This window comes from Acipenser ruthenus, chromosome 13 (assembly GCF_902713425.1).
Source record: "Acipenser ruthenus chromosome 13, fAciRut3.2 maternal haplotype, whole genome shotgun sequence".
NCBI lineage: Eukaryota > Metazoa > Chordata > Actinopteri > Acipenseriformes > Acipenseridae > Acipenser > Acipenser ruthenus.
The window spans coordinates 3,098,416-3,110,932 of record NC_081201.1 but is presented as its reverse complement, the minus strand read 5'-3'; the positions used below and the strand labels follow the sequence as shown (position 1 = coordinate 3,110,932).

General features: G+C 39.0%; 1 protein-coding gene across 1 annotated transcript; it reads right to left on the bottom strand.

Annotated features, from left to right (window-relative positions):
• Positions 1 to 243: 243 nt before the first annotated feature.
• LOC117417826 (beta-1,3-N-acetylglucosaminyltransferase lunatic fringe-like) lies at positions 244 to 11,460 on the bottom strand. Its single transcript, XM_034030186.3, has 8 exons — positions 10,801 to 11,460; positions 4,400 to 4,448; positions 3,541 to 3,643; positions 3,161 to 3,314; positions 2,965 to 3,050; positions 2,703 to 2,868; positions 2,355 to 2,440; positions 244 to 1,930 (listed from the first exon to the last, which is right to left on the bottom strand). Exons 1-8 carry the CDS (start codon positions 11,251 to 11,253, stop codon positions 1,867 to 1,869), a joined length of 1,161 nt encoding a protein of 386 aa, XP_033886077.3. The 5' UTR covers positions 11,254 to 11,460; the 3' UTR covers positions 244 to 1,866.
• Between the last annotated feature and the right edge of the window lie 1,057 nt (positions 11,461 to 12,517).

The following is a 12,517-nucleotide window of genomic DNA, read 5'->3' as shown; positions in this document are numbered from 1 at the left end:
ATGTTACAGGTTTTTGAAGGTTTATTTTTGATTAAGTAACAGAAGTTTGATATTCATGAAACCGTTTCAAGACTGTAGTGTGTTTCATTTTTAATTTACCATTTTAATATGGTTCCATGTTGGCTAACATATTGAATCGTATTGAATGCAAGCATGTATTTGATGGATCAAATATCACTTAAACACAGGTAACGTGAGTGAGCAATACGACCAAGAACATTAAGCACCAGGAGACAGAAACGATGAGGTTTATCAGCCTTTAAGCTGCTTTATTAAAAGCAAATGATGGGTACCATTGGAGTTTCCATGGTAACAATATCAGGTTATTATCCCTGAGAAGCGTTTGTATTTTTATATGTACAATTTTTATAAAAATAATTAAAAAAAAAAAAAAAAAGAAATTCCAGATACTGGAATATAAATTAGAGGAAAGGGCAATGATTACAAGCAGTAAACATCATCATCATTTAAAAAGTTTGTTGGAAGCATTTCTGATCCACAGAATTCTCTTTTTTCAATTGTGAAACATATATACATAGTTAAATGAGAAAGAAAAGCACAGTAAACAAACACTGCTTCAAATGAACATTTACAAGTGTACCCAGTATGGGACATCGTCACAGAGATCAAAGCTCTGCGTTCTCATTTAGATTAATGCTGCCTTTCATGAACATCCCCTTTCCTTTTCAAACAGCCCCACATTTTCACAGTAGTTTTCTTTTTGTTTTTTTTACATATTTCTTCATCTTTTCATTTGGTTGTAGGTGCATGCTTTATATGTGCTGTACATATAGTCATTTGGACCGTCTTTAAAAAAAAAAGTGTGAAGCAATAAAGCAATTTCACCATAAAGCAATTTTACTGTCTTACTTATCTACTGTGATATCCCTTTACAGCTAAAGATCACAAAAAGGCAGCATTTTGTAATAAAGGAAAACATGCAATTTTTTTACATGTCTCTATGAAACACACTTTAAAGATGATTGTAACATTTAATTTTAAATATTGCTAATATATTATCTTTTTTTTTTCTTCGATTGTTGAAAATGCAATAAATCATATTAAAAATCACAAGATCTATGAAAAAATATATATTTTGGGGTCATAAGTCTTCCTTCAGTTTCAACACAGATTACTAGCGTAACCTGCATCAATCTGTGATTATACTCAGACATTTTTAATAAGGGGAAAGTGCTTCATAGCGATGCACCTCAGAAATAAATATCTGAGCTCACATCTAGAAACTGCCTACAGCCAGCTTAAATATTGTAACACTGAAATGTCTGAAGAAAAAGAAAAGAAACTTCATTTCAATTATTGTATCCGGAGTCGATGATTATGATAAAATAAAAACAAAACATTTTAAAAAGCCAAGATAAAAAAACTGAAGGGAATGCATGTAAAAGCTGGCACAGGCATAGCAATATAAATGCACAATTCTATGAGAATTGCAAATACATCATAAGCAACATTTACAAAATTACAAGCAAAGAGAACTGCCTGTACACCACACACCAAAGTCCATGTGAAGTAATATTAATATATATATATATATATATATATATATATATATATATATATATATATATGATTTCTCGGCTCCCTCCTCCAAACCCCCAAGCATTGCTCTGTGACATACCAAATTGACAAGGGTAGAGGAGCAGGAGTGATAGCAACAGCACTAAAAGAAAAGTCTGTAACATAATAGCGAGCCGCACAGCAGCTCAATATAAAACTAACAAAACGCTGTGCATTACTGCAGCAAAAACACAGTAGCTTCACAGCTGAATTTGACACTGGTCCCACGGGCCCTTCAGATACCAGGGCGGCACAGGACGAGGATAACAAGAGGGTGGGTTGCCGTTATTAGACAACGTAAGAGGGGCACCAGGGGGTATCTGGGTACAGCAAACAGTGTACAGACTTGAACCTGTTGAGGAGAGAGAGAGAGAAAAGGAAGTTAGTTTCACAATTCAGGGAAATGGCACAAGTAGCAACATTAACCCAATAATGTCTATACTTAAATCTGCCTATTCTTATAGCTATGCAATATGTTGCCACACTGCATGACAATAATGTCCGATTCAAATAGCTAACTGGCTTTGGTTGCAAGTTTTTTTTTTTAAAACAGGAAATACAGTTATCTTCCAAATGGGTTGAAGTGACACTCCAAGAGAAAGATGGGAGGATGGAGACAGTGCAAAGATCAAGAAAGGTAATATTAGAAAGTTTTTTGGTTTCTTTCTTTTCCACCTGCTTTTAATAACTTATCCGGATACTGCCTTCATGGCTGTGTTATGTGCTTGAAATATCAAGTTCTGTTCAAGCTGTAGATCGAATGGGACCATTCTTACCTGGATGGGTCCTCCTCCACAGGGAAAGCCCCCTTCATGTTAATGGCATTCCTCTTGTTTTCAAACATTCCATAGCTCAATGTCACCTGCACAGAGAATTAAAGTCTCATTTAACATGGGAGTTTTGAAAGCATAATCATCAATTAACATGTAATTAAGAATGTTGGAAGATCTACTACATTAAGCTTTGTATCCCAACTCAAGCATGGTCAAACATTTGTTTTCTATTAGCTTCTGCATTACTATAACCAAAGTGTAAGCTAAATGAAATGCAGGTGGGGTTCTATAATTGTATGCAGAAAGCAGTTGCCTAGGCTGTGTTTGCCCTATGTGGGGCAGCTTGTTTACCTGCTTGTGGAGTTCAGACTTGGGCACCTGCTGCAGGTTCTCCAGGTGAGAGTGGAACTGGTTGCTGCGGATCAGTTTGACTCCCAGCACAGACTCGATGATGTAGCCGATTGTGCAGTCGTCAGGGAGACGGATTTTCTCTGCTGTGTTCATGAAGTGTCCGCCACTGTAGGGGTGGGAAAAGGGAAATACGGGTTAGGCCAGCTGTCATATAGGGAGTACACACACTGCAAATCTGGAATTAGACAAGTAAGATCTGTACCTTGCCCATGGGCTCATCTTCAATGCCAGACCACGGCTGATACAGAACCCAGCACCACCAGTAGCGAACCAAAAGTTTACTGGCCGCTGTAAAGGAAAAATAAAATACTGGTTATTTAATTACTTCAACCGCGCTATCTACTAAATCTGTTGCCGTATCCACAGGAGTTGAAATGATAGGGTGTTGCTCCACTTACCATTAAGTTGTCTCCGAGTCTCTCCGTGGCTTCGATGGGCCGGTCCAGGCTGGGCTTGCCGATGTAGATATCCTGAGTGTGGGGGTAGTTGGAGAGCAGTTTCACCAGAGTCCGCATGTTCACGTAGTTGTCATCATCCACATGGCAGAACCATCTGAAACAGAGTTAAGAATTAATTACAGGATCAACCGCATTTACAAAAAAGGACATTCTGGTATTTCTACTGTGATACTAGAACGAATCAGTGGGATGTATTACTGTAACATATTAATATGACTCAGTTATTACCAATGATATTGTTTTATGCATGTTTCGCAGTAAAAGGCAATGGGGGGGGGGGGGGGGGGGGGGGATTAAAAGAGGAGTTATTAGTAACTCACTTTTTCCCAGATTCTATATACTTGTCGTACTCCACTGCCATCTTGCAGGACAGAGCTTGCCGACTGTGTGCAGCTGAGCAGTTTGTGTTAATGGCATGGCTTCCTGTCAGCAAAAAGAAGAAGATACAGGGTTAACAGCACTGCCAAACATGATTTGAGAGCCTTCAGAAGCTACACAGCCCTGGTTTTGTCAAGTCTATTTCATTTTGGTTCCATCCAGCATCTGCCACCTGTTACATGGTACAGTGGGAAGCTTTGTGAATCAAATTGATAGGAAATACAGTAGGGGCAATTAACACTGAGACTATGGGGGTTTGCAAGAGGGGCTGGAGAACAGTGGTGGTGGTATGGTGCTGACAATAGCCATCCTGTCCATTTTACTGACTGACCCTTAGACTGATTCTTTGGAAATAACATATTCAAAGCTCAATAATGGACCTATATGTAACAGCATTGTTTCTAGTAGTACACTGCTCTTTAACACTGTGTGCTTCCTGTTGAAAGGACGTGGAGTCACTCATAGTATTTTGCAAAGCTGAAACACCCTCTTTGAAACCGAAAGCTTGCTAAACTTAGAGAAACATCTCTTTGCTTTGCTGTTAACCTTCTTTAAAAGTTAGTCTAGTGGTTCCCCTTTATAAAAATTCCATACAGTTTAGCAGCTGCATTCTAATGTGGGCAACCATTTCCTGTGTTGCAATAACGTTAGCTGCCTGACACAGAATAAACCTCTGTGTGCCGTTTATAAAGGTTTGGGGGTAAATTCCCTTACAACGGTGTGAATCCACACAATGCTTTTTAATAAAAGTGCAACTGTTTTTAATGAGGCAGCTGGTTACAGTTTTATCCTTTGACTCACCTATTCTTTTCTTTAGCCCCTCGTCCTCTCCATCTGTGAAGATGTAAGTCTGCAAGAAAAATTAAGAGAAAAAGTAAGATTAGTTTGTTTTTTACTTTTGAAAAAAGAAACACAGGACCACTATAGTACACATATAGTATGAATTAAAATGCAACTTGCATGGATAGAAAAATGATTCAGTAAAAGCACAAGTGCCTATGCCTCCATCTCCTTTTGTCTTGCGTGTGTGTATCACGTTTTTTTGAAAATCTTGTTAAGCTGCAGTCATGGTAGAGGGGTTGAGGGAGGGGGTCTCATTCTTTTACTCCCCCAAAAACTCAAGTGAGTTAAACAAGTCAAACAAGCTCACAATGCCACCCAAAGAATTCCTTGGGAAAGAAAGTTCTCTTGTGCTCCTGGACAATTTCTCCATGGAAACGGTGTTGGAGCACTACAGCATCCCAGACCTAACGCTGAGGCCACAACAAAGAGGGGTGCAGCCCCCCTCGACCCCTCTTTCACACAAGCAGCCAATGTGTGGAAAAAAAAGGTGGGTGGGGGGAGTAACCAACAAAAACTGGTTTAGCTAGAGCAGTTATATTGTGGACTCTTTATAACTCTATTTGATCTGTAACTGTAAAAACTTTCCAAGTTAATTTAATCACAAGCAAAGCTTGCGCAACTAAATCCAGACACACTGGTTCGTTTGAAGCAGGTGCTCCTGCAAAGTGAGCATGAATGAAACAGGTGTATTAGCACAACAAACAAGTCCACCTGATTAAAGGAGTACCGTTACCCGCTTCCTTCCACCTTTGTTAATGTGTTTATTTTTGGCTTCAGGTGAGACAACACCTGCCTGCAGCTGCCTCATCTCTGGCACACGTCTCTGCCTCGCCCAACCAGTCCAGCAACCCAGATAATTGCACCTGAACCCCACCGCACACACTTTTTCTCCTCCAAAATAATCTCCAGTCCCTTATAAGTAAATAATATCTGACAATGGGTTGAACCCACACCAAAGTAAAGTAACCCTGCCCACTTTACCTGAGACAGCTGCCTAAACCCAATCTCATTTGTTTGTGGAGCAAATTTTGAACAGATGTCACTTGTCAGAGAAGGATTAAGACCTCTACTTTTGAGGGGGAGGCAGTATTGATGGCGGAGGAGGGGGAGGGGGGGTTGTGTTGGCTAAAAGCTGATTGAAAACAAAAAAGCTACACAATCCGTGCCGGGGATTTACAATTCAATCTGAATCTGCAGCATGCTGCCACTCCCCCTTCCCCTACCCGCTTTCCATCTATAGAATAATAGAGCGCTTTTCAGGCTGGTTTAAATCCCCTGTGGTAATGTTTTAAAAGGTTTTGATCACATTAGCATACAGCTGCTCTGGTTAACTAAAGAAAAGTCTGTATGGGGGGGGGGGGCACACACCCCTATATACTTTATACTGTACACTTTGCTCCAAAACCTCTTTGGGGATTATAGTAGATTAAAAAGTTGAAGAATGGCCAACTACTTTTTTTGCCAAATACAGCTTCTTGTATATTAGAATATGTTATATGAAGAAGTACATTAATCATTTTTTTCCTAAATGAATTGGTGGTGGAAGCCAAAACAAATATCTCAACAATTCTCAAATGTGGAGAAATGCTAATAAATACCCCCCCTAATTTCCTGCACTTAAAAATCCCCCCCAGTCCTCTGATGCTAATTTTATTAACTCCCCCTCACCACTGTTCAATTAGGAGTTTTACTTCTTCCAATCTGTATTTCAAAGCCCTCTTTCATTGTCGCGCTGGGCAACAATGAAAGCATCTCTCCACCAAGCTCACCACAGGAAAGCAAACCACAACCTGTGCAGTATAAAAAGCTCTGGAAGCCTGTAGCCTAGCTGGCTGTCTCCCTCTCCCCAGGCAGGAAGGACAAAGCCTCTGCGACGTCTTGGTATCAGTCCCTCTAAATGCCTATCTCCACCCTGTAGGCTTCTCCTAGCCCCCACCGGCACCCTTTCCTGCAGTAGGCCTTGGGCCAGGAAATTCGATGAAGAATTCAAGAAAATGTTTATTTTAGTTTTCTTCATAACTTTGAATTAAAAAAAAAACAAAACGTTCCTCCTTGGAAATTCCTTGCCATGGGGAATCTGTTGTCAAGATTTTCAAATCCCCCTTTTCCGTTTCTTGTTTATTTCTCTCCCTAGGCCATTTCACCAATTTGCAGCCCAGAAACCAATTGTATTATTATTATTATTATTATTATTATTATTATTATTACTATTACTATTATTATTATTATTATTATTATTATTATTATTATTATTATTATTATTATTACTATTACTATTACTATTATTATTATTATTATTATTATTATTATTATTATTATACAGTAACTGTCTCTAATGTACTCTCGAATCAGTAATATGTTGACTGGTTACAATTAAATTAAACCCAAGAGAGTCATCCAAGTACAATTGCACAAGCAGTTCCATAAATTGTCTGTACTCTTTGTCTAAACTCCAATTACTGTCATCTTTATTACGAAAGGCACTCCCCAGATACCAGAATGTCACCAAACAGCCCTAAATATCCAGAACATTAAAACAGCCTAGGTTTCCAGTGGTTCAACAGTTTTCAAGTCAGTCTATCTCTTATTACAAAAAAAAATACAATCCCCATTCTAAACCTTACTGTCTAACTCTTTAGGAGCGCTGCAGACTCTTGTCTAAATAAAATACTTCCCCAACTCATCAGATTCTTTGTCCTTCTTGCTGCTTTGTCGGTTTACATATAATAGCTATGAATGAAAGGGAAGTAGTTTGGTTAAAATGCATTTTATTTATAGCAAAGCTACCCTCTTATAATATGAGGCACAAAAGTCTTTCATCATCAAGTCTTTGCAACATTAGAAGCGCTAGACTGGTCTGTCCTTTGAGATCTCAAACAAAGCACAGTGCCATTCACTGAACTTACACTATACTGTGGACTTATATCAAAGATGGCCTCGGATCTTACTATTTCTTCTAATTCTGCTCCTATTGTTATTCACTGGGTCTCAGATAGGAAGCTTTATTGTTTGAAGAAACACAGGAAGCTACATGTTCAAAAAGAACAATAATGCTACAAAAAAAACATATGTTCACAGGATTATCCTGTTATCAACAAACAGTTATTTTAGGTTTATTTTATTTTTTTAAATGCTGAGGGTTATAAAAGTTTAAATCTAACATACCTACTCAGGTGCTGCTTGTAATACAGTTTATTTGCATGCAAACTGCAGACCTGGCAGGTGGCATTATTTGCAGTAGGGTTAACTGTTTGTCAATGGTACTTCCCAGTTGTTGCGGTACAGTGATTAATATAAACACTGATATTTTCTGAAGGTCAACTTTGAACCAGGACCTGTTTCTGTTTACTCTTCAAACAGTACAGCCGTTTTTTGGGGTTTTTTTTTCCATAGAACATTCAAAATTTAAATCCAAGCTCTATTTTTGTTTTGAAATGTCCCCCCGCTGTGCCAGAAAAAGGTGCTGTTGATGGTTGCATTGTTTTCTGTTAACAGAGTGTAATGCTTCAGGAGGGAGGCGAAGCAAACAAAACTAAAGTGCTCCTTGACTTCACTACTGCCCTTGGGCTCTGCATCAAAGCAGTCGATCTGGTTCTTGCATAAACCGTTGAGAAAAATGTCATATTCGAGAGCTTTGCATGCTTTACAATTCTACTTCATACTCGTGGCATCATTTAAAATTATGCGCACAATTAGTGCTGAACTCCAAATTTAATTTTTTTTATATATACAATGTCTCCTAGCAAGCTGATATTAATGGTATTAGGTAATGCCCTGACTGAAGTTTAACTGATGCATTGAATGGGTTATTGGCATCAGACCTCACGATCAGTTTTTAATGTATACAGATCCATGCCTTTAACTGAAAGGGAATCAGTAATGGATCTTGCTTTTGTTTTTATTGGTCAAAACTAAATCTGAGCCCTTTTTCCACCCCGGGATAGGTAACTGGATTTGTGCAGTACCAACAGCCAGCCTCTGCCTACCCAGTCCCTACCCCGGGGCGCACAGCACCTGTATTTACTGTTTCAACAGTACACAGAGTACGGGCTTCTGAGCAAGTCATGTTTACATGTACACAGTGACTTCTAGTAGCAGGCCAGGGGGGTATGAAACATATTTCAAATGTTTCATATTTCCATTTTCTACAATACTACATTTATCACTTCAAGAAGATAAAATGCTGTAATTTATTATTTGCAGTTAACTAGTGTGGGGCTAGCCTGCCATTATTAAGGTAAAGCCCATTAATAAATTAAAAGTCATGTTTGAAATAAAGAGGCCAATTACGCAAACAATATACTTTGCATTAAGAACACGACAATGTTCCTTTGCTTTGCTCTTCCCCCCCTTCCACCTGGCACCCGACTCCAGTTTTAATTCCAAGCCTGCTCCTATAGCCGCAGCAGCTGCTTTCAATGCCTGCTGTTAACTAATTGTGTAATGGTTTAACTTCCATTACCCCATGAAGTAAGTGAATGCAATAGCAGTGCAGTACTGCACCCTCTAAAGACCACACACATAAGGGTAGGTGCATTTTGAATAGGCATGCATCACCTTTAAAATGACAGACAGAAGCATGATTGGCAGATGTGTAACAAAGCAAACCCTGAAGTAGACACATGCTAGGTTTAGAGATCTGGTGTTAGAAGCTTGGGTTTTTTTTCTCTAAAACTTTAATATAATCAAGAGGGAGATTAAAACCCCTGATTTCCTCGCTTGATTTTTAGCCCCTTTTTTGTGTTTGGTATACATAAAGAAGACCCCAATTTTCTCATCACTCAGAAGCTTGACCCAGACGCAGTCGACCCCCTCTCCCCCACAAAAATAAAATTAAAAAAAATCCACAACTTCAGCTCCTACGTTCCCATGGAGAGGCTGACATAAGAGGCTGGGAAACCTTTTCTTTGAAAGAAGCTTTGTTAGCATTGGAGAAGGACAGTGTTAGCACCAAGGTACTTACATAAACACCCTCTACAAAAAGAGAATGGGGGAAAAAAAAGGGGGAGAAAGCTACACTCTTAAGAGATGTCACTCTAGGTAGCTTAAGTTCTGACAAGGATAAAGCGTGTGGAAAAAAAAAAACATATCTTAAGATCTCTATAGATAGTCCCGTATATTGTTCCTCTGAAGATGTTATCTTTCATTTATTTTTATTTTTTTAAAGGAACAAATACAAAATTATCTTTGCTGTGCATACCTGCAAGAACCTGTTTGGCGCATGAGTCTGTACTCATATGTGGATATCAGTGCAAGTTACTAAGCGAGCTAAATTGCTGTAAATTAGAAACTATATCTGTTTTTGTAATACAACCAACATTGTATTTAAACTTAACCTAAATGACGCACAGCACAGACCCCCTAAGAATATTATAGTTCTGCCAGCAGAGGGGTTCTGAGAATGAATTATGCTTCTATCACGTTGCTGCCTCAAGACGCGGTTTTCCATTTTTCACAGAGAAAGAAACTTTTTTTTCCCACCAGCTTCAGACGGCTAAAGAGACCCCCTCTTCCTTTATATTCCTCTCCGTTCCCCCTTTTATGTTGCTGAGACGGATCTCTATGCTAAACAGCTATGGTCCCTTGGCTCGGTTTTACATCTGACAAGCTTGGTCAAGTCACAAAAAAAATGAATCAGCATCACTAATCGCGTTTCATGCGCTATACCTCCAAATCCCCAGAGGACTGGGAGAAGAGAGATCAGAGGGTTACAGCGGGGCACAGGGTGAGACCCCTGGGAAAATACGCAAGCGTGTATGCAACTTATTGAATTGGACGTGTCATAATTGCTATAACACGCAAAGTGATCAATGTGAATACAGAAATGAGACAGGATAAAATAAAAAAAAAATAAAAAAAAAATACAACAACCACAAAACCCCAGAAAAATAGAAAAAAATAATACATAAATTAAAAAAAAAACCGGGGGGTATTGACTCCCGTGTTTAAACTGATATAATATTTGTATGTGTCTTGTATTGTTATTAAAATGTAACGGTGACCAAAGGTTTTTTGTGTCTTACTCTGTATCATAATTGCGCAGCCCACCCCAGCGGCGTACACTCCTCGATTCTGCACTAGCAGAATCGCGTCTGCATCATCTCAGAGACCTTTTCAATCAGAGAAGTTGACATGACAAACCTGGTCTAAGAACACATGTTGGGCCACTGGCCACAGACTGCAGAAGATCATTTTAAAATAAACAATTCACATAATTGCATTTTTTTTACAGACTAATTAGTATATGGCTTTTAGAAAATAGAATACACGGGTGTATGGAATATATAGATTTATTTACATAACTTTTCCTCAAGTAGCTACATTGCACAGCTGTTTCAATACAGAACCGCGATGCTTACCTGTTGCACGTTTCTCGATATCCAGGTATCTAGGAGCAGCTCCAGTCGGGCTTGGTGAAACTTCTTGGTGGTCTTGACTGCGATGAAAATATCATTCGGTGTGATGTCTTCCATATGCGGTTTCTCTGTCGCAGGCTGATGGTTGCTTTCCGTATTTTCTGCTTCCCTCCTCTCCCGGGTCAGTTTAGTGAAATAAGCCGAGAAGCCCTTCCCTTGCTCCGGGTTAGAAGCCTGCTGTTGAGGTTCGGGCTGGCTCAGTTGCGGCTCCTGTGTGTTGTGACTTTCCGCCAGGTTCTCAAAGCTCTGCAACGAGCGCATCCCGACCTCTCTCCCGTTTGGGACGGCCTCTACCTGGCTTCGCTGCTGCTGCTGAGTCACAAACAGCACAACCAGGCAGGTAAAAGTAGCTCCAACGATGGAGAGCAAAAACCTCTTCCCGCAAGTTTTCAGCATTTTTGTATCTTATTTTTTTATTTTCAAATGGTATAAACTGTAAAAAAAAAAAAAAAAAAAGAAAGAAAATTAAAAATGCATTGATCGCTGTTGCAGTTTGTGTATGCTCTTCCTTTGACCTAATATACAAACATATAACCTGCTGAGATAACGATGTAAATCGCTTGCATTGGACGTTAACATTTCTTTATAAACTACCCTAACAAAGCCACCCCAGAGAGGCGGGGTTAGAAAATGCATTCTTTCTCAAAACTCAGCCACAGGGACTCGGCTGCCTGTTTAAACCACGCCCCTTAAATTTAAACCCCGCCTTTCTGGGAAGTGTCTAAGAAAAACTGTCAATTATTCCAAGAAACACGTGGGTGGATGGAAGAGGTGCTGAAGTGTGTTGAGTAACAGTTTTGTTTGCAAGGTGCACTTGACTATGGCAACGGCTGTTTAAAATACGATTCGGGGAGGCCGCGTTTTCTGCCCGCTTTTTGTCCAAACAAAGGGTATGTTTTAGTTAATTGTGCCCTTCACAAAAAAATACAACTTCGCATAAGAATTGGCGCCAGTCGTTTAGAAATAAAGAATCTCCGTGAACTGTTTATTACAACTGTTTATTTTCACTCTAATTTACTACTAAGTCTAAGAAGCCACAACTAACCAATACCGTGAACTGCCAATAACGAACTAGGAATAGTAGTGCTTTAAACCTAGAATTTAAAAATGGCCTAGTATGCTGTTAAGCCAGTCCTTAAATTCATTAGATTACTATAGAAAAGAATCACTCTATTTGAAAGGTAAAACTATAATTAAGCTGCCTTTATTTGAGAGCTGCAATGGCAATATGATACACTGTACTGTACTTGTGTGGCCTATCTGTGATATTGTGGTACTAACACATGTACTATTTAATCAGATATTACATGTGTTTACCATAGTATGCCATAATGAAAGCAGAGCAAAGTAAATGCAGGGTTAAGCACTTTTTTACAAGCATTTGTAAAAGTGGTATTGTACAGCAAACCTGAAAACCTAAATGAGGTAGAAAGCTACTGGAAATAACATTTTTACTACCTTTAAGATCAACATCAAGGCTGGAGAATATCTATATTTTATTGTGTATTACATTTATAGAAAGGGCATTGCTGGTTATAGTAAAAAAAAAAAAAAAAAGTGTAGCTACTGGCAGCAGGGAATACAACTGCCTTAGTATCAGTAAAAATACTACTGGTAGTAACAGCTGCTGCTTATATAAGGGCACTCTTATGTTTAATAA